Source organism: Parus major, chromosome Z (genome assembly GCF_001522545.3).
Source record: "Parus major isolate Abel chromosome Z, Parus_major1.1, whole genome shotgun sequence".
In the NCBI taxonomy this organism is placed as follows: Eukaryota; Metazoa; Chordata; class Aves; order Passeriformes; family Paridae; genus Parus; species Parus major.
Genome location: NC_031799.1, coordinates 56,751,403 through 56,776,993, shown reverse-complemented (window position 1 = coordinate 56,776,993; position 25,591 = coordinate 56,751,403). Strand labels below are relative to the sequence as shown.

General features: G+C 38.1%; 1 protein-coding gene across 7 annotated transcripts in view; it reads right to left on the bottom strand.

The window, feature by feature from the left end:
- Positions 1-2,355: 2,355 nt before the first annotated feature.
- Positions 2,356-25,591, bottom strand: part of GRAMD2B (GRAM domain containing 2B) — a 41,318-nt gene continuing 18,082 nt past the window's right edge. For 3 of the 7 annotated variants that reach the window (XM_033520472.1, XM_033520474.1, XM_033520475.1), the window contains exons 2-13: positions 19,792-19,914; positions 17,688-17,769; positions 17,305-17,371; positions 16,225-16,328; positions 12,678-12,773; positions 11,911-11,982; positions 11,709-11,789; positions 10,957-11,068; positions 9,158-9,280; positions 8,892-8,979; positions 8,286-8,387; positions 6,682-7,130 (exon numbers count right to left, since the gene is read on the bottom strand). In XM_033520472.1, the coding sequence (XP_033376363.1) occupies positions 6,941-7,130; positions 8,286-8,387; positions 8,892-8,979; positions 9,158-9,280; positions 10,957-11,068; positions 11,709-11,789; positions 11,911-11,982; positions 12,678-12,773; positions 16,225-16,328; positions 17,305-17,371; positions 17,688-17,769; positions 19,792-19,914 (1,240 nt within the window). In that variant the 3' untranslated portion in view covers positions 6,682-6,940. Of the gene's footprint in view, positions 3,628-6,681; positions 7,131-8,285; positions 8,388-8,891; positions 8,980-9,157; positions 9,281-10,956; positions 11,069-11,708; positions 11,790-11,910; positions 11,983-12,677; positions 12,774-16,224; positions 16,329-17,304; positions 17,372-17,687; positions 17,770-19,791; positions 19,915-22,951; positions 23,076-25,591 lie in introns of those variants that run through there. The other 4 variants (XM_015615170.2, XM_015615169.2, XM_033520476.1 and 1 more) reach the window with 4 other exon arrangements.

Below are 25,591 nucleotides of genomic sequence, written 5' to 3'. Positions count from 1 at the left end.
GCATACACACAGGCACTGAACACAAAAAGAACTGTTTGCTCAATGTAGCTGTTTGCTTAGTTTTCCTGTCTAAATAGCCAGCTTTTTCTCATCATTACTGTGCACCACACCTGCTCTGTAAATGCAAAATCTCCTACATATTTGGGAATAACACCTCACTAGCAGCTGAACCAGCTGAGCAATAGCCTGCAAAGGCCTGGATAACACCAGCCTGGAGATTTCTTTAGCATTTGCCAACCGACTATGAGGTGGAAACAGGGAAATGGAAGTGCAGGTGTAGCAGGAAGCAGAAAGCATTAGTACACATCTGTATGAAGGTTCAAGTGAAAGCAAGTTCTAGTATTAAACTCAGATATACTCAAACAAAAATACACATACAAAACTGTCTTTCCTGCAAATGTGAATGGGAGCTGCTACCTTTGATGTTCTGCTGAGAGGGAGGCTTTCAGCAGATCATATTCCCTGCCTAGACTACCAGCCGCAGCATTCACACCAACAGTACCATCAACTTGATACTTTGACAGAAAACTAGTTCAACAACCCCTCTATCCAGATAGCCAATACAAATCCTTATTACTATTTTCACTAGCTACAACTAGAGGAAACACAGGTGATGTGCCCCTCTTGCCTTCAACCTGCAAACTCAAAGCATCTTCCCAGAACCTGGCACTACTAACTACTAGGTCCTGCATGGCTGGTAGAACTCAGCTGTTCTTCTAGCCTCTATACTGTGAAGCACAACAGGTAGACAAAACTGGAAAAACAAACACACAATAAATTTTTAAATTGTCTTTTCAAAGCAGATTTCCTTGCAGCAAATTATGAACAATTGCTAGTAAGAGTTTGAGCTAAGAATTTTTTGTGCATTTCTGACTTTAAAGTCACACATCTTTCCCACCTACTTCTGCAAACTCATGCTTTTGCCAAAAGGCAAACACCTCCTTGTAGCCACTGTATGCACTACCTGCCACAGACACTGGCACAAGTTTCCCTGCTCTTTGTTAATAACAGAGTTCCAGCCTTGGGGGAAAGCAGCTTTTCCTTACTTATTCCTGCTGCTAGTACTTCCCTCCCAAACCTGACTGGGGCAAGCCCCGTCCTCTCCAGCTGCAAGCTTGAATCACAGGATTTAAATCATTCCACTTCTAAGCTTTCTCCATGTGAAGCCTTGCAGTGCTCCCTGAAGTACCTCAGTACTGCACACTGCCCACCTGTGCCCTGCTGCTCCAAGAGTGAGACATCCTCAAGATATCCTCCTCCTCCCTCTAGGAAAAGGGGGAGAGAGGGTAGCACCTGAGGCGCAGGGAAGAGGTCACACAGAACTGTGCCAGTGCACTCACGTGGCCGCTGTGTCACAAGCCAATCCTTTCTCTGGAGCGTAGTTCACCTTCCTGCCTTGGAAGAACACTGTCACTCCTTTGTCCAGACTCGCCTCCCCTGGCATGCTGCTGCAGCAGGCTAAAGGGCACACATCCACCTCTCATTGCTCATTCCCTCCAGTAATTATTTTGTTCCGTGTGGCTAATGATAAGGGCTTAGCCTGACTGATTTACTTAAGGCACTTATCAAATATTATCTCTCTCCCTGTTCTCCTGTAGAAAAGCACAGACTTGGCGCTGTAAGGTAAGTAAAAGCCTAATGCAGTTCAGCTGCTAGATATAACCAGGTTTTCTTGTAGTCTCTTTGATAAAAGTGACTCATGGCATCAATTTTTCAACTACAGAGCTAGAGATTTCTGGTGCAGAATTAAAGGCAGGGAAGAAGAGCAGGCAGAGGATGAGGTGAGAGTCCAAAACATTACATAAGCTGTAATATTGTAAAGTATGGAAAAGGGGGAAAAAAATATATAATCACTTATTTCAACAGTTTTCTTGTGGAAACTTTGTTTGAAGCTGAGTTTTCCAATAAAGTCACAATAGCTGAGGAAGCAAAGGCAGAGACTTCAGTAGGGAGAACAGTCAAATCTCACAAATTTCTTACACACTGTGCTCAGGTGGAGTCTTGAGCCAGGCAGGCATGTTGGAGCCCACAAGGCCCTCCAAGCTGCCTCCACATTCCCATACTCATCCAATACCCTCAAAGGAGAGAACTTGAAAAACCTGGGGAATTTGAGAAAACTATTAACATGTCCTGAAAACCCTGGGGTGCCAAATTTGCTCTTACTGTTGTCATTGAGATCCAGAAAGAAGTCACACACGATGGACGGACTACAGCAGGAAGCAGATCCTAACCCCTTGTGTTAGGGTGCTGGGTTTTGCACAAACTTTGTACTGTGAGGTATAAGCCTCATGAATATCACATTTCATCAAAACTGATGGATGGACTTGGGTTCATCCAAATTATTGTACTGAGTCACTTGTTTTAAAAAAGTTTATTTAAACAAAGTAGGTACATTTCACAGAAATGGTTATAAAATGCATAGCATATTATAAACAATATTGTTACTTCACAGATAGTAGTTATTATCCTAAATATTGCTTTTTAAAAACTAATGAGCCTGCTTGGTGAATCAGAAAGCTAAAAATCCCCATCTTAGGCACTCCGGGAAAAAAAAACCAGTATATGATAATACAAAGCAAGTGTCCACTTTTTCATTCATTCTACTGATTGTTTGTATTGCTGCACCATTAATTTGCCAGTTCTCACTATGTGGAAATATCCAGTCCCTGGAGTCACATACCAAGACTAGATTTCCATTTACTGGACTACAAATTGCACTTGATCAGCCAACCAAAACCCCATGCAACTCCAAGGAAAGCTGGCTGAGGATCTTCATACTGATTAACTTAAAGGACAGAGACCATATGAGTGGACAGAAGACAAGCAGTTTTTCTAAGTTGTGCAGGTGTGTCACACCCATATTGCTATTCATAAGCAACTTGACTGTAAATTGGCAAGTCCATACAGATTACAGGCTTGACTTCAACGGAACCTGAATGCCAGTAGAAACAGACCTTACCCTTAGTGGTGATACAGCGTCACAGAAAGTGGAATTGAGCCTTTTTACAGCGCTGGAGAACTGAGCAGACCTCAAACATTCACAACTTTGCATCCCCAAACAGAGAGGTGTCTATTTTCTGATCTTTGGGATGTCAGGGTGCAGAGAAGCAAGTAAAAATGAAGAGCACAGCACCAATCCATAATCATAGCTAAAACAGATATGTGCTCATTCACACAACACTTCAGTACATGAATGATGACTGACATTCTTCACATTTGTATTTGTATGACAATAAGCATAAAGTAAATGTTGAGGTAAAAGAATATGCACCAGGTTTGCACTGGTGTAAGCAACTCTAAAATCAAGCAAGCTATAAAATCCATTAATTCACACACAATAAAGAAAAATCCCCTCATTTTTAGAACATAGACATACGGTTTGATCTACATCTATGTTTTCAAAATACAAAGATACATGCTGAAGAATCAACTGACTTTTTTGCATGATGACATGAGCTTTACAGTAGTTTAAGCTTGGCTTGGACTGAAAATAAAGAAGCTTGAACTCTGGCCAGCAGAGCTCCTTTGGAACAGTTTGTCAAGACAGAAGAACGAGGTCTGAAGCAGTCCAAGAACATTGATGTTTCATTCACCATCTTCAAGTAGCTTTTGTAAGTTGTTCTGTATCTTAGAAAAAGAGAGGGAAAGAGTTGGGAGGCAAGAAGTGTTTTTACACTGTATTTTAAATAAAAAATAAAAACAAGACATATTCTTCAATATTCTCTGTATGCATGTTAGTTCTGTCACACCTCTTCATACCAACGGTATTCCTGTTAAATGCTTCCCTTATAATAAGTGTAATATAAGTGCATTCAAATGGAGCACCTAGATAATCAACTAGCAGGACATCTAAGTTTCATACGATGAATATCTCCTGAAATTTTCTCCTATAGCTTGTCTTCTCCATTAGTCACAAGAAAATAAGACAGAAATAAAAATCAGAGCTAGAAGCAACGGGACAAGAAACTGAATGATTTTCACCTTGATCAAAAACCAGTAAAAGCCTCAAACTTCCTAGTCACAGCTCTATGACTAAATAGATAATTCTAATAGTTTTGTAACAGCTTCAGCCATGATGTGTGCACAGCAAAATATAGTTTTTTAACCATTAGCAGACATGTCCCATTTACCAGATTTCGTGAAACGATTGTAGGTTATCTTCCTTTAGTTGCAATGAAAGTAATGTCAGCCAGTTGCATCCTTTAGAATAATTTGAGCAGACCTATTTTTACACAGCCCATTTATCCACTTTTCATCTCCTTGTTATTAAAAGCAGAGAGGAGGTCACATCCCCAGACACTTATGTTCTCAATAGCTCAGTATCTTAGTAACTTGCTGGCACTGGTTACAGATTCAGTCACAGCTACGTTCAGGCTTCTGTTTGAGGAGCCATTGTACTTCCTGATCAAGGATACCACTTTTTAATCCTACCTCATGATTTCTATCCCAGATGCACCCCTTTCTCAAGAAGGGCATTTTGAGGAAAGGGAGACAGGAAGAAGCACCTAATTTTATAAGAGTTGCTTAACACATAAACAGGAATTTCCTTTTGGCTTGGTAAGTTAGTGTAAGTGAATGAATAATATTAGGCCTCATTTGCCCTCCCACAGTTAAATACTTTATCCTTTGATAGACATGGTGCATTTTAACAAGCTGCTAAATACAATTAAAAGCCAAATTAGCAGAATTTTGCTAAACAATGGTAGTTCCTTGGCTCCAAGTTTGAAGAACTTGTAAAAATCACAAGGTCACACTTACAAAGTCATTGCAACATATTCGTGCACTAACCGTTTTTTAACTGCAGAGTAATTTTTAGTTTTTAATCTAGATGATCTCAGTGCTCCAGTTTACAGTGCTGTGGTCACAGGGGAGCACAGGGGAGACATGTCAAGATATACTGGAACATGTATACTACCTTTGCTGTTGCAGCCAGTTACCAGCACTTTTCACTAAGGCATATGAAACTGTTAAGCAACTATAGTAACTTTGCTCAGAGAACAAAAAGCTATTCGATTTCTAACCACTGCTCATCTAGACTAGAGCAGGATGTGGCAATATGCTCCTACAGGCAATTTTGATTTAGCTTGTATGCAGAGCACTTCATTGCCTTGAATATTTGGCAGATAAAGGTAAGTCTTTAAGGCTCCAATCCTGTAAACACTAAACAAAGAAAGCACAACACTTACGACTCTAATTTAGGACAGAAGGTCACTTCTCTGTGAACAGCTGAATGATCTAACCATCTAGCTGCCTATTACTGTCTCCAAGCAGATGCTATATAAGGGAGTGGGACAGTGCCTAGCCTTGCTTCAAAGGGCTGGCTGGCTGGCTTCCCACTGAAATGAGGTCTCCTATGAACCATCTTGCCAGCCTGTCCCAGGCAGACAGAAAGCAGTAACCTCTAAAGTGACCCAGTTTGGCAGAAGCTTGTATCTGGTAACCATCTGGTAAGCATCTTCCCCTTATATTCACACTATTATTATCCAGAAAATACAGAAGGGTTAAGCCAGCATTACTCTAGATTTCCATAGCCAAGAGGGTGAAGGTGTGGGGGAAGAAACCCCTTTTTGGCAGTATTTCTAAAACCCATGTCACACATGTAAACAGTGATATTATACAGTCTTAGCTTTAGGTCATTGGAGACATTTGGTTTGGGGGAAAAAACGTGTTGAAAGAGCTTGGCACAGACTCAGTTTTAGAAACAGAGGCAAAAATATCCCATGTGACTTAAGCACACAGGAATTCAAATAACTTTTGTTTTTGTTCCACTAGTGCTTTTGTCACGCTTGGCCTGTGTATGTGTACCCAACACGCAGCACTTCACCCACCTGTACGGGTGCATTTGTCAAGGTTAGGGGGCAGGTGGGGCAAGGTCTGCAGAGGCAGCAGCTGTGGGCCAGGACCAGGGGCTGTCCTGTGCTGGACACAGCCATTCCAGCAGCATCCAGTGGACCCACCGCAGGGCACAGCCGAGCCCCAGCCATGACAGCGGAGGAGCCTCTGGTAAAGTGTTTTAAAAAGGGGAAAAACACCCAATAACGAAGTAACACACACCCACTCATTCCACACAGGTTTCCAATTCAAGTCACCAAATTAAGTCATCAAATACATTTAGCTTTCCAATTAGAGAATGGTAAAAATCAAGGGTGAGGTAGAGGGAACTGCACAACTGGTGCAGCAGCATTTGTGTTACTGAAGTAAAACAAGCAGATTCCAGCCACTTTATGTGAAGAAGCTGACTACATATGTAAGCAAGCACCAGTTTCTTAATCAAAAACTCCAACAAAAGCCCCAAACAGAAAATTCATCAGATACCAATAAAGGTTAAGTTCAAAATCCTTATCCCTGATGGATTAAAAAAAGGGGGGGAAAAAAAAGAAAAGGTTGAGATCACTATGCAATGCAATAATTATCCCTAAAGTGTCTTCCTCAGGGACACTTCTCCTGGTTGTAAGTCTCAGCTCAAGGCAAAGCTTTTACACATACCAATGTTTATACCAGGGTTAACTGACAGTCCAAAAACCAGTCCTTTGTCTAGGAAAACATGCCACTTTTTGGTAGTGAATCTGGGGATAACTCAACACTTTTCAACATAAAAGATCATAGAAACCCAGGCAAGAACCAAAAATCAGCAAAACCTGATTGGTCTATCAGCACTTGCATTATATCATATGATGTTACCTTTTCCAATTTTCTAAGATTAGCAGTTAACTCATCACAAAAGGCATCAGCATTAATTTGCAGGTGAGATCCCAAATCTTGGTGCACTTGATGTCTGTCAAATGGAATGAAATAGTAAGTGTGACAGACCCAAAAAAACGAGGAAAACAGAACTGGATACATATGCAGCTGGCAACAGAGTGGCAAAATTGTAAACTGTACTTGTTTATAGAAAAAAAAAGTGCTAAGTCACTTCTTGACTACATTTTTTTACATGATCTCATTCTCTAGAAACTGAAAAGTTCCGTAAGTTCCACATCCTGTGACTTGGAGGAAATTGGAAAGCCCAAGCCCTTGACACTGCAGAAGTGCACATCAGATCTTCCTTCCTGTATATTGCACTGTTTGGGATCAGAGCAACAGAAACGGGACTTTCTTGTGTTAGAGTTTCTGAAGAGGAACACAGTATCCTGGTAATAAAAATAAGCCAGAAGTGAGAAAAAGGCTTTTGACATTGCCTACTACATGAAGCAGGTTTACCCCACTTCTTGCATTATAAAATAATAAAATATAACTGCAAAGCTGCATAGATAGAGCACCATTTCCATCCTATCCCTTTTTTTATGAAGAACCTGGTTCTGTCTTCTGACACATGCCTTACAAGTCCTACTGCTTTCCACAGATGACAGATGAGACCAGTTGGACCATAAACAGTATAGTCATTGTTTGATATGGCCACAAGAGCAATGTCAGAGTGACCTGTTTTGTCATGGATGGGTAATCAAAGACAGCTGAATTAAAAGCACACTTATGTAAGAGCTTGCTAAATTTGAACCACTTTGCAAACAGTTCCACCATGCCTGAGTCAGCTCTGTCTTGAATTTTATTTTTCCCCTCTCTTTTTCATGTGGTGCTTCTCCAGCTGTCAGCATTTCCACTCATGTTGCATGTGGCTGCAAGTTTTTGCACTGAGTTTACAAATGACTTTTGAAGCCATATTTTTCAGGGCAGCTTGGGGAAAAATCTGTTATAAAAAGGGGAGAAGAGTTAGGGCAGAATCTAATGCGCAATAAACTGATTAGTCTTCTCAGCAGTATCCAATTTAACCTCCTTTTGTCCTAAGACAAGAGCAGGGAGCCAATACAACTTACAGAGGTAAACTATAAATACACATACCTCTTCGCTACCTCTCCATTTAATGCTTGTGTATTTTCTATCTATGAAACATGGAGACAAAAAAAATCCAAAGAAACAAAAAAACTAACTTGTTTAACTGCAGAGGCAGATGACATCCATGACTCTAGCTACAGAAAGAAATTATTTATATAACTATGGCCCTTTTCCCTATTTCCTCTTCAAATACACAGATGCCTGCCCCTTGGTGTGTTTGGATTTGTTCTGGCTTAGTGCTGTGGTGACAGGACAGAAGTTTCTAAATGGTATACAGACAACATAAAGCTTTATACAAGCAAGACAGAGGTACTAGCTCAAAGAGTATGAAGTATGTTTCTAACATTCTAATCAAATTACACTAAGACTGACGACAGAAGTTACACCTTTTTCACTGAACTTTTACTATGGGAAAAGATTTTAAATCCCCAATATTTTTTCAGAGTTTATCTTACTCCTTAATATGTGAATCAAAAGCTGTCATGGACATAAGGCGTTCTTCCAGGACGCTTATTTTATATCTCATGTAGAAGGTAGAAAGTATTAAAACACAAACGCTGTAAGAGAGAAAGATAAAGGATATCAGTTAAGGAAACTTTAGCAGTACCTGACAAAATTATTTTTAAAAGCCATTTAAATTGTTACTTGTACATGTTCAAAAATAAAGGTATTGTTCTTAGAAACATTTCCGGAATACCATCAATGGTATTTTAGACAGTTATGAAAATCTCAAACCTGAGTATGTTTGCTAAGTGACATGCAAAAGTAACCTCTGCAAGAAGTTAAACACTTTTAACATTTTCTGAATCTAAAGTCCCTTTGCTTTTAAAAGTAAATGGCCAGTAAAATATCAGCTTATCCCAACAGTCTTATATAGATCTATGTATCTATGTATATATATATATATGTGTGTGTGTGTGTGTGTATGCATATACACATTTTTGGAAAGTGTAAAGGCCACAATTTCCAGTAATTTCCATTTTTCAAGTTAAGCTTAGATGGTATCAATCATGCTTATAAGAAAACCGTAGTTTTTGACAATCTTGTTATTACTAACTTACAGAATTGCATAAAATACAAGTACATGGTTCAGAGATAAGAGCTTCTGGGACTTCACTTTGTGGAGGAACCTGAAGGCTTCAGAGTGGCCTGCAAGGGAAAGAACCAAGCCTTACTTTGAGGAGAGCAGACCACAGAATATAAACAGTGTTTAGGAGAATGCAAACAGAGAAACAAAGAAAGACATCTTCCATATTATGTGAACTGACCTAATTATGCAAACTTATCTCAATTTATTCCAGCTGAAGATCTGTCCTTGACTTCTTACCATTTCGAGGACTGTTTCGGGCTTTTCCATCAGGCCCGCGTTTACTATGTGCATCTGAACGAATAGACTTGGCCTCAGGCTTGGAAACTTTCAAGTGAGTCTCTGTTTCAACAACGTGATAATCTGTCAAAAGAAAGATTTTTAACAGATGTGAAATACAAAGTCAAAGAAAATCATTGATAGCTTATGTTGGTCAAGAAAAAGAGAAAGAGGAGAGTTTTTAAAGGTACATTTCTGTACTTTTGGGTAAAAAGAAGGCAGCTGGTTTAGTATCCTTGAAATAGCTTACATACTAATTCCACATCAATACAAATAAAAAGAAGCACTTGGATTGTAAGAAGGTGATGCATGTTGCATTTATATTCCAGATCTTTTAAAAGATGGCAACCCATGAAAATGTTGAAAAGCTACTACTGAATTTCCAGGCAGAAGATTATAGTCATAAAAGTAATCTCTCAAAAGGCCTGAATTTGCTAGAGTAATGAGTCTAAATTACTTTAACAGTAACATCAAATGGGGATAGTGGATTGTTACTTCAAAAAGGACATTACAACTCTTGTTCCTGACTGTCTTTAAAAATGCCAATGTTATCTTGAAAGAAATGGGACAGAAAAATCCCATTACACTCAGTTTTATGCTATCCTTGCTTACTCTGGATTTTCTCTAATGATGCACAAAAACAACCATGAGTGACAGACGTACTGCCTTTCACCCCTGCTTTCACCTCCTTTTCCTAGGGTGGTTCTTTGCCTGGGTATTGGCTTTCATTTATGGAAAGAGAAAATGGAATGTTTTGAAGAAGTCACTAGCTATCAGGAAGTAAGACAGCAAGTAAAAACATTATTGAGAAGCACTTATGTGGCATGCGATGACGTCACAATTTAATGAAAAGCACCACACAATTAAAGACAGATGCACAATAAATATTAAATACCAATGAAAGCAAATAACTCCAAATCATCCTGCTGAACGAAAGACACAGAGCAAAAGGGAGAGTTAATAAAAAATAACATGATAGAAAACTACTATAAAAATTGACAGTATCTTTAAATGGTTTCTTATGTAAATTATAGTGAAGATGGAACCCAGAGTACTAACAACATAACAACATACTAATATCTTAACATATATTAATTGTACAAGAGAATAATTTATATTTTCATAACGATATTCAGCATGAGCTACACAAAACAAGTATTGCTGTACTCATGAGGTTATGAAGTATGAGTTATGAAGTGAGTTTCGATCAGAATGGCTGCTAGTTAGGTGAAGAACTTGAGAAAATAGATTACAAAGAGTGTGGTAAAGAAAGAACAACTTTGGATAGTATCTTCAAGTATCTTAATAGCTGCAAAGAATAAAATGAGTGTTTAAAAATCCCCACAAAAATACATTGAAAATAACCTTGATGACCAAAAGCCACCATGGTACAAAATGTTATTTGTATAGAAGTTACACTGTGACTTGAACTACTTTAGAATTGGTAATGATTGTTTATTTTTCTTTTGTGTTTTAAAGCATGAACAGCTCCTACATTCTATCTCTGCTCGCATCACTAAGCAACTGGAACCAGTAGTGACAATTTAGATCTGCTGATGACCAAGTCATTGTCTGAGTCTGGATTGCAGAGGGCCATAGTAACAGAAATGTAAGTATACTGGGGCCTTGAGGAAGACCTCAAAACCCGCATAATTCTCTAGGACTGTGGAGAATCTAGATTCCACATCAAAAGGGGATACAGAAGCAAAACTGAGAATTAGTCCGTTCTCTTTCTCTTGGGGTTCCATGATCCCACTCACCTTGAAAGCATTCCAGCTCTGGTGTCTGTGAGCCTGTGCTGCTGGACTCTTCCATCTCTTGTCTTCGCTGTTGCACTATTCCATCCAGATCAGAATAATCTTCAGTGAAATCCTGATGGGGAGAAATAATCACAAAAAGGCTCAGCCCTTTTCTAAATCTAAACAATCTAATTTCCTCTAGAATCTCAACCAAAGATCAAAGCCGTAGAACTGTTTAACTAGGGACAATCTCTGATACCAAGATGTCGAGATCAAATTAAAAAATAAGCTCCATAACATCACCAGAATTCAAGCTTTATCTCCTGTGTTGTCTATAAGAAAGATTGCTAAGTTTGCACAAGTTGTCAGTCCAGGACAAGCTCCTGGACTCACATTAGGCTCCGGTAATCACATGTGGCTTCACAGCTCTTGAAGTTGAGTGAACAGTTTTACGGAGGAAGACTTGCTACTAGAAACACTTTGAAAACTGTTCATGGCAGACTTTGCGTCAGTACAGTGAAATCTGACTGCTAGACAGTGATATGAATAACATACAGACTGTGAATAAATCCAAAGCACACACATGGATATAAACGGCACGTCACCAGATAATTATGCTAATTATTCCAATTTGTTTTCTAGCATTAAAGACTCATGGAAATTTTAGAAACAGATGCCATGATTTCCTTCAGTTTCCTTTCTTCAGGCATTATAAATAGTACTTGCAATGAAAGATGCCACACAACAAAAGAACAAACTTCTAAGCCATTTACCAGGGGCAGAGTTCTAGGGCGATCAGCCCTGAAGCTGTTTTCTGCAGAAGAGGGATTTGGACTGTTGCCCATGCTTGTATCCTGAAAAAAAGCAGCAGTGTTAACAAGGAACACAAGCAGAAAGTATCTAGCATTTCACATCAGAATAGCAGTAATAATGAACACAAAGCTACATACCATCTTCACTGCCACTAGTACTTACGTCAAGATGTCTACAGATAGATTTTAATAGCTTGTAGGTGGTATCTCTGGAGAGGAGCGAGACAAACATGTACTGCAAAACATAAGTTCCATGACTATTTGCAAAAGACATACAGTCTTCCTTTTATCTAAATAAAACTTGGCAGGTGATTTTGCTGATCAAGAAACAATTTTCAAGGACTTTAGTATGGCAGGAAAATCCTGCGGTCCCTCTAAGCCTACAGTTTGAGGTTTATCACACAAACACAGAAAAGGCAGATAAAAGTTACCATGCTCTGCTGCAAGAACAAGAGCATAATCCAGATCTGTTCATTTTTTTAAAAACACTTTCCATGCTATGTTTCACCTATCCTTTAAAAAAACTTCAAAGAAACAAAACCCCAAACTTGCTTTTATGTACTGTCTCCTGCACCCACAAAATATTTGTGAAATGAAAATGTGTTGTTTCTGAAGCTGCTCATATGATAATCACATTTCCTACTGACTGATGTAATTACAATTCCTGGATATCACTGTAAGACAACAGATTTTTGTGTGTCTTAGGTATTACTGGTTAGGTAAGATAAAAGAAAATGAGAGAACACTGACAGAGCTGCCAACAACGCAGGCAACTCTGTGTATGCACCTCCTGACTCAGCTTTTTCAGTTCCTCTGGTGCTATAAATTCTTCAAAAACAGGGAATAAAAGATTACAGAGAGCAGGTGGCAAAAAGAGATTATTTTCTTTATCCTCTCACTGAAATACCATTGTGCTCTACCAGTACTTACCCTATCTGTCATTGTTGCTATGATCAGAGCATTTGGCACAAGAAGGGCAGTTTTGGTTTTCTTCAGAAGTGTCACTGACAGCACAGGTATACTAATCTGAAACAAGATCAATGTAGCACTTGAATCCCAATACTTGCATACAAATCTGCATCATGCTCTGTCCCAAGGTGCCAGCCCAGCCACTGGGATAATCCACACTTTCAACACTCACTATTTAAAGATGTCTCCACTGTATTTCTGGTTACTTTTATTTCATATGAAACAAGAAACCTAATAATCTGAAGCCATAACTAACTGCTTTTATTTCTGCCCTTTAAAAAATGCTAATCCGGGCTTTAGTTTGTGTCTTCCTTTCCTGACAAGACTTCTGGCTCTCACAAGACTACAGGCTAAGTGTACTGCTGATCAGCAAAATGAACCAATCCTAAAGTTATCCTTCTTTGTTTAGAAACCAAATATTTCAGAACTTATCAGACAAGCCAAGCTTGTTGAACAATGAACATAGAAGTCTTCTCACCACTTACAGATCTACAACAAGCAGGAGAGTACACAGCTTGTCCTTCAGCAAGGTTCAAAGACCCAATACTGACACACCTCCTGACTTCAACTGATTCCTATGTGTGCCAAGGAGGCAGTCTACATTACCATTGAAAAGTTATCGATTTTTCTTCCTGCTTGTGTTATGCTTGTGTTAATGCTTCCATTAGCTTAATGTCTGCTAAGTTTCAGAGTATTTCACTTCAGATATTCTGCATGGCTCTTCCCACAAATCCCCATTTACAAAGGTTAAAAAACCTGATTGGAAACAGTGAGTTGAAAAACCTAGAGGTTTAGTGAGTTAAGCAAATAAAATAATCCTAGATATTAATATAATATACTATACTATAATACAGTAATCATGGATAATAACATCCATGATCAAGAAACAGATCCTATTAAAAATACGTTTGGCACAAGCTCTCAGAACTACCTGAGAAATTTGTAAGCAAAGTTAAAAGTGTCCATAAATTGTTCAGTTAGCAATCACAGCACTGAATTAAAACATGCCATTGGAAGAGAATGAAGTTACTCTGTGCAGTTTCTTGTTAACTTTTGTTCAGAATAATAACATGAAATCATGAACTGAAAAATTGTACCAGGTAAAAAAAAAAAAAATCTTTGTGTATTTTGGTTGCAAGACTGCCAAATACTATTCAAACAGAAGTTCTACCACAAGCTGCATGAAATCAGCTTACCATTTTTCTAGTTGGCTCAGTTCACAATTCAGCTTAAACAACTTTAAATCAGAGATGTTAATGCCATTCTACTTTGTGTAGTTTTGATGGATAACATAACTGTAATCAAAACTAACATTTTTTTGAATGTTCCATTCAGCACTTGCATATTGCACTGTTCCCACAGCATTAGATTGGAAGGGTGGAATCACTGTTTGATCACAGCTACTTTTATCTGGAACAATAATTATTTCAGAATAAAAGGTTTAGCTGCAGGCAACATGGACAGTAATTTAAAAGGGTAAAACAATGTCTAAATCCAAGGAAGACTCAAGGTCAACATATATATCCAAATTAGAGCTACCTGGAAAGAAAGTCTTTCAATGCCTATTCAATCCTGCAAAAGCAATTTTTTTGTTCTGAATATACATAGTGTCTTTATTGCATACTCAAAATTCCTGAACTGTGTCGCTGTTCCTTGCATGATAGCTTTCATTAAAAAAAAATTTTCAGGTAGAATTCTTGTCAAAAATTAACTAGAATATGTAGATCCACTGTTTCTCACAATAAAACACTTTATCCATGAGCTAAAATTGTTTTAGTAGTTTTAAACAATAGCAGCTTTGTGTCTTGGAGGCTTTGTCAGTGTATCTGACTGCTAATAATGTTCCTTTTCCTGTCCAGCTTGATTTCCTCCTTTCCCACCCACGACATCATTTTTTCCTGTATCCCTGATTTTCCAGCTTTTTTCGTGGTGGTATTCTTAAAAGCTGAACAAAGCTGTAAATAAATGATAATGACTGTCACCTTCACTCTTAATTTTCCCAGCAATGTCTTCTGAAAATAAGACCCAGAACTGAGTAATTTGCAGTATTGCTATAATTACATTTACAGTGTTTATTCTACCCTATCTTGTAAAATGTTTTCACTTTTCAGCACATATGTAGTGTATATATATGTTCCTGAATTTAAAGCCCTGTTGACAAATGTAATTTCCTAGTACTATGTCATCATCATCATTCTGCATTTTTTTTCCAGGTTTTTCTACTCAGTAAAGTTCTATCAGATTCTTGTGTACATTTAGCTTAGCTGACTAGAAAGCTGTTCCACAGTCTGCAGTAACTACATTTGCTCATGGTGAACAGAAGATTGCCAGTACAGCAGCCTAAATTTTAATAAATTGCCAAGATAACTGTTACTAATATTGAATGACAGTATTCAACCAGATGTTTTTTCCTTTGTGCCACATAGCTTTCACCAACATATACAGCAACCACGTTAATGTACTGTCTATGACTAATAGAAACCATTAACTAGAAATCAACAATAGTCCTGGACTAAGTGCTGTAATAACCCATATGGTTGCTAGACAATGTACTGTCAATAATTTCAAGCATACTTTGCACCTATTTCACGTTATGAAAAGCCTTTTAACAACAGATGGCATTCCATCAAAATAGTTGACTGCAGAGAAATGAGATAATCTCAACCCCTAAACTGATTTCAGCATTCAATTCACTGGATCTAACCAGGAGCTTTGTTCAAGGATGCTCCTGAAAGGAAGAAGTCAAAGAAATCCTTGAAACAAATTGATCTGTTTCCCCAGAAGAGGTCAAAACCAAAGCAGTTTATGTAAACAAAGCACACTCCAAAACCTTCAAATCAACAGATCCAAGTCTTTGAGTCTTTGTTTTTTCTGTATGCATATCATTCACCACAGGGGTAATACGATTTAGGTGGATCACCAAGAAAGACTTATTTATCATCTTCCCAACAGTTCATATCTCATTTGTAATCTGCATACTGTGTTCACAAGTAAAAACCTTGCACACCGGTTTTTCTAATTCTCTTCAGTGTTTATGCAAAATGGAACTGCTAGAAGACTCCTTCAGAGAGCTCCACTATTCAAGTCAGAAGCCAGTTTTAGTTCTTCCTCTTTAACTGCCTTAATATGTTTGATCCTTCTCTCCACTGCTCCAACTATAGTCTTGGAGCCCTTAATACTCTTCAGCCTTCATTCCTCCTCTAAGTACTTACCCCAAGACAAACATTTTTGCCATTTGTGTTACATGGATTTGACAATACCCTCACTGCTGCTTTCACATCCTTTCCTTTCATCTGATTCTTTCAGACATTAAGTCCTTGAACAAGAGATTCAATCTCTAATAATAACAGTCCTCAGATGTTTTTCAAACATCACTTATAAACAGTGATTGTATTCAATAAAACTTGGAAGTATTACTATTCTATCCTTGCACAGTAATTTGGACTTCTGGTGATGAGCAAATTGTTAAGAATGGCACTACCCTTCTATACATAAATGTTTTACTAACCTTAGTATCTTTACCAAAAACCTTGGAATGGAAGCAAATCCAGTTTTCAGAAATGAATAACTTTCCTTGGTACAGAATTTCTTTCTGCAGAGCACAGGTAAAGCCTGAAACAAATAGATATTCTATAATCTTGAATGTAATCACAACCCAAGCCAAGCCCAGCCAATTTGGCTTCAGTTTTGTTCTTTTTACAAAGCTATGATATGTTTAGGTTTATACCTTTTGATTAACATTGTCAAACCTTGAAGTTTTCAGTAAGTTTAACTAATACTGACAAGATCAGAAGATGTCATGGACCTAAGTTTTGACTCAAAGTATTTGAAAGACAGCAACTATAATTAATAAAATGAATAGTAATGTGCAACTGGCCTCCAAAGGTTAAAAATGTTTTCTGAGAGAATACAACCTAGCCTCCTAAAAACTTTTTACTAACTTCTAGGTAACTGCATTACTTAAATGTGAAGAATTTAATGAAAGGTTTCATCATAAAACTTCCAGCTCTACGGCCGTTGTCTAAACTAGACGTCTAACAGAGATACAACATATGTAAAGTAATACTGCTTTTACTTCACAGACAGTGAGCAAACCATTTCTCACTCATGAACCACCTTCCCTGCATTCCTTTCAAGAAACATTTGCTATACATCTGTGTAGAATTCCCTTCTTATAAGTACTATAGATAATAGTAAAATTATTTAAACATTTAAACATTAATTTCCTTACTAGTGTTTTTAAATTTTAAAACATAAACAGCAAAAACTCAAGCTAATCACTTAACCAATGCTGTCTCAAGTACTGCTTTTATCAAGGAAGATGCAGTACCAAAAAATACTGTATTAGGCTACTCTCCAGGAATGGCAAATTGGGTTACAATTTCCAAATATACCAAACATGCAGAGGTTTAAGTTTTCCAAGATTACAACACAATGCCTACTGCACATGAATCAAGGCCCTGTCGCTCTAAGCAAGTGGAGTTAAAAGTTTTCAAAATTTGGGTAGTTCCTCTTGTACATCACATTTGCTGAGTAACAACATTATCTAGGATCCACAGTCAACAACAACATGGGGATTAACACTTACTTTGTTTCAGTGGCTCATCAATGGGAACGTCTAGAAACAGCTTATGAAAGTGTGCATTTGCCTTCAGCTAAAAAACAAAAAAGCCCCACAACAAAAACACACATGCTTTATTAGACAGTCTGACAAACAAGTGACCTGCTCCACTTCCTGTCCTCCACACACCTTCCCACTCTGCCCACTTCTTTTACAAGAAATCCTCATTTTTTTCTATGTGGCTATTAACTCTATATTGTGCTTTACCCAGACTCTAATACACTGATGAAAAAGGAACCTGTGTCCTTATACAACCATGAACTGTAGTGCTGCTAAACAAAAGCCCTGTCATGGTAGTTACCTGTTTACTTTTACTCTATGTAAACAAACAAGTAGAGTCTCTGCCTTACCTGATTTGAGGCACGTTTTTTCCTTTCAATCTTGGAGTCACTCTTGATTGTCAGGACTGGACTATCTGTGCTGCTCTTGGTCCTGAAGATTTAAAGCATTTGATGTAAGCCCAGCTTCAGGGCATTGCTCTTGGTAAGTTACCAACAGGATGTGCTTTTCCATGGAACATATTAATCCTTTAGGTAACTCATCTAATTCATCAAGAATTTTACAGAGATACAGAGGAGTATGTATTTTCTTAAACTGCGTCAGTCTGATGGCTATGAGAGTCTGATGAAGGCTTCCTTTTAATTTAGAAGAGGTATTCTAATAACTGACTAGCTGACAAGGCAATAGAAAAAGTTCAAAACATTTTTACATCTTAATGAATTATAACATTGCTTAGCTTCACCTTCGTTTCTGGGCAATGTTTGAAATACTAAATAATGTTTGAAATATTAAACAAGCATATTCCTTACTAATGGAAGATGAAATGATACAAAACTCAGTAGTTGAGATGAAAGGCAGTGTACAGAAAGCTATCAAGTTGTAACACAAGCAGCGAGCTCATTTGAAAAGTACAACAAAGAAGAAGAGGTGCACAAGTCAGAGGATGGCTATGAACTCTCTAGTGTAGTGTAGTGTAATGAAATCATCAAGACAACAGCAACCTTACAGAAAATGAAATGGAATTCTGAGTGCCAGGTGTATAGGTAGCTGTACTTGTACAGCTCTAACCATTTATACTGGAAAACCAAACAAAACTTCAAACAACTCTAAAAAAGCCAAGTACAGATTAAATTCTCTATGGATGACTGGTAAAATCAGTTTTGCCTATTTTACACCGGCAGAATTAATGGCATGGATTGCTCAGAAAAACAGAGAAGTGGGATAACCGTTTCGTAAATAAGAAAGAGGAGAACACTCTCTCTGAGAGCTATGTGGCACAGAATAAATGTATATTAACACAGTATAAAAATCAGATAGCCCTTTTTCAGAGGCTCTCAGATGCAAACTGAATAGCAGAAAAAAACCCCGTATCACAGGACTCATATGGAATGACCTGAAAAACACATTTTGCTAGAGATACAGTAGGCAAATAAAGGTGCTATGAAAATTTCCATTACAGCACCTTATCAGTGAAAGGAAGAGAAACCCTGAGTGTTACGGAGACGCAGCTGGAAAGAGATTGTGTAGCAATCTGACTTAGACACTGACTTAACAGAGAAACTGGCTGCATACCTCAGGAGGTCCCTCATAGCAGAAAACTCTAAAATATGTGAATACATGTATTAGTGAGCTCATGTAAAGTACAGGTAGAACTAAAACAAATTGTAAGCCTGACAAAAATCTTATGTTTAGTCTTCACCCAAAGTAGTAAATTACAGCATATGAGAGGTAAGACTGCAACTGTTGGGGGAAAAAAAAAGCGATAACGTATTCCTTCAAATACCTTTTCCTCAAAGGTATTTCATGAAATTAAGTGATTTTTTTAAAAGATTTGCCTTGTGACCAAAACAACAGTGTCAGGCTGTCCGGTGACTTTTGCACTGACTGTTCAGTTGACAAAGTGAAAGGGATGCAAAGGTTCAAGCATCCATGTGGGATTTTAGCTTCTTTTAGAAGCACTTAAAATGCATTCCAGTTCTCCAGCAAAAGAAGAATGAATGTCTTTGTGGCGACATTACAAGAATCTGATGCAATATACGACACAGAGTCCAAAATTAAAACTTACATCATAGTTTTACCATGGACAATCAATATTCCAGCATGAAACTGTTCTGGAAAGAGGCCAGGATTAAAACTGCAGCTCAGTTTGACTGCCTGTCAAATTGATTATGAAAGGAATGTAACTAGCAGTGGCACCAAACAGTGAAATATGTTTTTTTCCTAGAACAGTGGAACTAAGTCAGCCCAGAGTCTAAATTCTATTGTGACTACTTGTAGTAGGTAACAGAGCAACCAAGGAAGGTACCTGGATTCCAATACACTTGCACAGTGTGCAAGCTAATATCCTCTGTTAGGATATCTGAAAAATACAGCTACTCAGTCTAGCTTTTGAAGTGGGTTGCAGCCATTCTAACTACCTCACTAGAAGAAAACTGACCACATTTCTGACATTACCTAGCAACATCAACTTTTTTCCGGTCATCAAAATACTCCATTTCACTGGTAGAGGCCTGCAGCGACACAGTGGGTGATTTTCCAGCCCTTTTTTTCTCATCAGTTCCATTTTCTCCATCTGAACTGCAGGGGGAAAAACAAACAAACAAATAAATAAATAACCAAATAAATAGAAGTGTGTATTACAGGATTCACTGTAATGTCGGATGCCACTGCAACATGCTGACAATAGATATTGTCAGCATATATATATATATATATATGCATACATTAAAGAACAAAATTGTAATATATATTTCTGCTGAGATTCTGAAAAAATCTTTGTCTACTGACTTGACAGTACTATACATCTGAGCTTCAGTACTGGAATTTCAGCAATGAGGAGTGGAAAATTGAAATACTGCCAAGGATATTTCAGTACTCATAAAATTTGTGGCTCTAGCTTCCGTTCTGAAGAGAATGTCTCGTTTAGGAAAAATGCATTCCATGTTCAGTACTCAGACTCAGATGACTAATGGAAATTAATTTGATTGGCAAGCCAGGAGAAAAACATCTTGCATGACAGCACTCGGTGCTTAGCAGATTATTTGTGGCTCAATATTGCAAGAGGAAGATAGGACCTATTTTGCCTCTCACTTCCCTCTTCTGTCAGAGTCCTCATGCAGAATTTTCACAATAAAGGTTTCTCTCCAAGTACAAAAAGCATTGGTTTTATTTTACAAAAGCAGTGCTGCCACCAAAGTGCATTGTCTTTTCACAGCACATGCCACTGCTTCAGAAAGTTATGGACTCAGAGTCTGAAGACTAAGCAATACGCCATTAAAGCGTGCCCTGGCTTTCTTTTCCATAATTTTCCAACAAAATGAGAACTCAGAAAACTTAGAGAAAAAGAGCTTTTATTAATAATAGGGTGTGAAGAATGAAAATGACATGACAAATACATACACACACTTGCCTGCAAAAACATGAAGTCCCAGAAAAACTCTGGGATTAAAGAGGAAAGCCAAACCGTGTCGCCCACTAATTCAATGCCTGGCCTGAATGACCTCATTTACAGAAGCTTTCCATTATACTGTTCAATTTGTGAAATTTTACAGCAATACCACAGTCGTCATGTGACACTGTCCTTACTATGAACAGGTTTTTTTCTTACCAAGACAAAAGTTTTGCTAACAGAGCTTCTCAAACAAATCAAATCTTCTTTTAGGAAGGGCACAAAAAGATCTTTTGCTTGATGAGTAAGATCAAGAGATATGCCTCACAACACCTTAATTGAGGTCTAATGAGGTGTTATCCTACCTCACAGCTAAACTAGAGCTTATGTCACAGGACAAATGCCAGGATTCTCAAGGCATCTTATACTTACATAGAGCAGCTATTTCCATATCTAAGCCTTCCTCAGCACCCTCAGCACTCCCCACCACAAGGGCACAAAATTCTTACTCCCTAAGTTACACTTTACTGGTGCTGTAATCCTTTCAATTATACACAAAGCCAGTAAGGAAAAACCCTATTATTTCCCCATAACTTCACTCTTGCATCAGCTCTGCCTTGACCACACATCATCAGTTTTTATTTTCAGTCGATGGAAATGACAATTAAATAGGCAATTCATGAGATTCAAGTGGAACGCCATCTGCCTGAAAAACCCAAACAAGCAGCTTTATGCTGTTTGAGATTTTAAGCAGACAGACAAATAGACAACCAACTCAAGGTGCTCCCTGCAAACATAGGGAAGTTTGTATTCCAAAAGTCTGCAAATCCTGAAAACGTCTTATTCACATTCTTGGTATATTTCTATTACCCAAATCGTTGGGCTCCATGAGTGGCCAGAGAGTACCAGAAATGACTGGGATAAGGAACAGGGTGAGACAAAATTGCCAGGTTCAGAGAAAGCAGCTTAGCATGGAAGCTCCCAAATGAACATGACTACGTAACACAGCATTGTTTTTAAGATTAGTTGCTTTAGCCTGAAGCCTTACTGGTGTCTATCACTGCCTTGGTCAGCCTGCTATTCTCACATGGCAATACTACCAGCTGATCAAGGAGGCCTCTATAGTACAAATATCTTTTTTAAAAAAACCTACAACACAGGTTCTACCACTCACACCTGTCAGTATGGTTATATGCTTTGCTGCTGCTTTTTTCACTTAGAATTCCTACTCCCTTTCCCTCACCCATTCTTTCTTTCTTCCCTACTAGCTTCTACTACTTCCAACCTCTAGCGTCTGAACCCATTCCATCTAGCTGGTTTCAGATGGCAGAGAGCTCAGGCACCCCAATACGCTAATCCTGATGACAACTGTGTGTGGGAGCACAGAGCTAACTTGTGTCAGCCTGCTCACCTCTCCAGGATGCCTCCTGCAGCTGAGAACAGCAGCACAGCAGTGAGGAAATTCACCCATAAAACACATGACACTGACAGAAGCAATCGGGTGTATTCCTACCAGCTGATACTGTTTCACCATGTCTATCCTTCACACCCCCCCCTCCCCGCCCCATCATCATGCCTTCTGCACACAATGAAAAACTATTTTTTTCTGCACAAAATGAAAAAGAAAAATTTGTCCTTATATTTCTGATAGCTCCAAACAGCAACTAATTTACTAGTAGGTGTTTTATAAGTATCAGAAGGATCTTCCCTTCCCGCAATCCTCACAATTTCATGAGTGAGTTAGTTCTCTTAAATGCTTTGTAAAAAGAGCACACAAATCAGAACAACAATAAATTAGATTAAGAGCACTAAAAAAATGAGTGATTCTCACTACAACTGTTGCAGATGCACATAAAAGAACTGGATTTGCAAATGTCAGGGCAAAGCAAAAGAATTTTGTGAAATTGGGACCATTAAATGAAAAAAGAAAACAAACTCACATATTTGGTACTATCACCAAGCCTGTTAAAATAATACTTATAAGAAAAGAAGTTGTCTTTATTTTTCAAATAAAGAACAGTTGTCACAGGGAGTATTTTCAAAGCCAAGTCCTGCACTTACAGTGTGATCATACATTGTATCTAAGCTAGTTAAAATGAACATTAGTTGTGTTTAAGGGAAAGTGCTATGAAATACATAAACCAAAGCAGTGGACTAAGTTCCATCCCAATGTAGTTCAGAAACACATTATTCATCAATAAATTTTAAAAGTCACAGAAACTTCACCTCTTCTGATCTGAGTAGTTTCTGGGAAAACAAAGCTTTGTGGAAGACGTGTTCAAACTCCTTGAATTGCATAAAATTCTCTGAACTTCAGACTTTCTTGTTTGACATTAACCTTCATCAGGACTTGAAAAATTCGGACTCCCTGTGAAAGTTATACCGTACCACATTAATGGGAATTCTTCAAGAGAAAAAATATTAAATACATTAATCTAAAATAGTAACTTTTCCTCTGATCCCTTCAAATACAGCTTGAGTAAGAAGTACTGAATCAAACCAATGTGAGAGAGAAGTGCTAATAGGCCACAGTTTGGAAAGCGAACCTCAAGGAACAACTGCTGTCTTTGACAATCCCAGTACTGAACCAGACACAAACACTTCTCAGGCATACACAAGAGAGACCAAAATTCCAGAACTATATGGTGATTACTATCTTCATTTCCCTGCAGCCATACAACTCCTTCTACAGGACACCCTCAGGAATGGTAACTGATAACTGCTCTAAAAGTTCAGAAGCCACAATAAATTGTGACAAACCAGACCCCCAGACCACAAACTGCAGATTAGTTATGTAGGAGGAAAAAAGACCTGTTGAATAATTAGAGATGTTAGGTACACCTTCAATTGTTTGCAAAACTGGAGTCAAAGCATATTTCCCAAGGGTTTAATGTGACTCAGAATGGGTGCAATGTTCCTTCTGTGAATGGAACATATATATTAGATCATCATGTTACCTTAGAAGCCCTGTTGGTCCAGTTTCACTTATGTTCTTCAAAACGTATTCATTTTGCAATAGCAGTTAGACTGCTGTATTAGTGCAAATGATCAACCAAAGTAGTTGGGAAATAATTTCTCCTCAAATGTCCACAACCATGCTTGGTATACCCCATGAGAAAAATATCCACAACAAATACAGTGACATTCTGTAGTATCTTTTGGTTGTGTTGGATTTATCGGGTAGCTGTTGGCACACTGACAGGATTTGACAAAGGAATCGAAGTAGTATGAAGAGTACTATTGCTAAGAGATACTGATATTTAAGCTTTCTTACTACCTTACATGAGTCTATGCATGTAAAGAACTGAGTTACTTTTAAAAAAACTTAAAGGGAAAAACACCAAATATTTAAGGATCCCAAATAAAGATGACAGACTTTGGCAGGTTTTTAAAGGCAGGATGGAGCAGGATGAAGGGATTTATCTAGGCATTATCCAAAAGACTTATCAGCAACATGCTTCAAGCAGAGATGACTACAAGAGGGTAAGATGGAATGTACCAATGCTTGGAAGGACATTGCTCAGCATGCCGAGGGTCACAGGTCTCCTCCTAAACACTGACTTTCCTTGAGCTATCACGTGCTAGAGAAGCAGTCGTCTCAAACTACCTTTTGCTAGGATTGAATCTTAAATTTTTCTTTCAGAAGACATGCCCCATCATTCTACTAGGTATCTTTTCTATGCCACACCAGTCTGAACAAACCATTTTTGCATGTGTAATCAGATTCTGAAGTGTATTATCATATAAGCTTGAATCATACTGTACACAGTTCAATTACTTGACACCTGGACTGCAGAAAATACGTTTCCACTGTAAACCCTCCTGCTGCTAATCTTCTTCATAGACAATCAGAATGGTCTCCACACTGGAAAAACTAGCAATAGTGCTCAAATTGAGGATTTAGGTGTTGTCTGTACAGTCTGGTCATGCAGAAGCAAAATGCCTCCTGTAGCTCTATAGCCATGCTCTAGTGTTACGTGGCACTCAGCACTGTTTATGTGAGATAACGCATCTCCCAGAAACAATTTCTTAAAATTGCTATTTAATCTACTTTGAAGACCACATACCATTTTCACCATGCAAATGGCTAGCCAACCATGGACTATCATTAAGACTCCCAAACTATAAAAACAGACAGAAAACAAGCTCCAGCTACTCTAATCACAAAGGGGCAGAAAGCTACTTAACACGTGCTAAAATAGATGTTAGATTGACATAATGTGTCCATTTGGTGTTTGTATATATCCATATACTTACGCAGCTTGTACTTAAGACTGAAATCTGAAAGAAATAAAGCAGCTGATTCTGAAGTGCAGGACTTTGTATATCTTTTGTATAGTTAATCTACAGCCAGCAGATGTATTTATACCAAATACAGAGAGCAGCAAAGCATTAATGATAGTTCAGAGATGTGAAACTCTGCATGACAGAGAAGGTCAGTTTGTAAATATGAATGGGTATGAACCAGACTGAGATTTAACTTCCTCAGGTTGTTCAAGGAGCAGGCTAAGTCTCCTCTCACGAGATCAGAGTCAAATGTGGCATAATGGAGGCAGAGTTACACAGCTGCGCATTAACTGTGTAAAACACAAATATGGATGGGCGCACTTGCACATACACCATGTGCTTCTCTAGGCACTTCTAGTTTGAAACACACCTATAGGTACAGCTGGAATCTTGATGTCAGATAGCACCAAAAGAGAAATGAAAAATTTTTTAGGACTGCCTCAAAATCTGAAACAAATTTTATATTTTTAGCTAATTGATTGCAGAAATGCTTACTGTGTTCTATTCCACATCTATCTCTTGGAACACAATTACTCCCCTGTGAATAATTTCATATGTTTGTGTTGCAATGTCTTTATT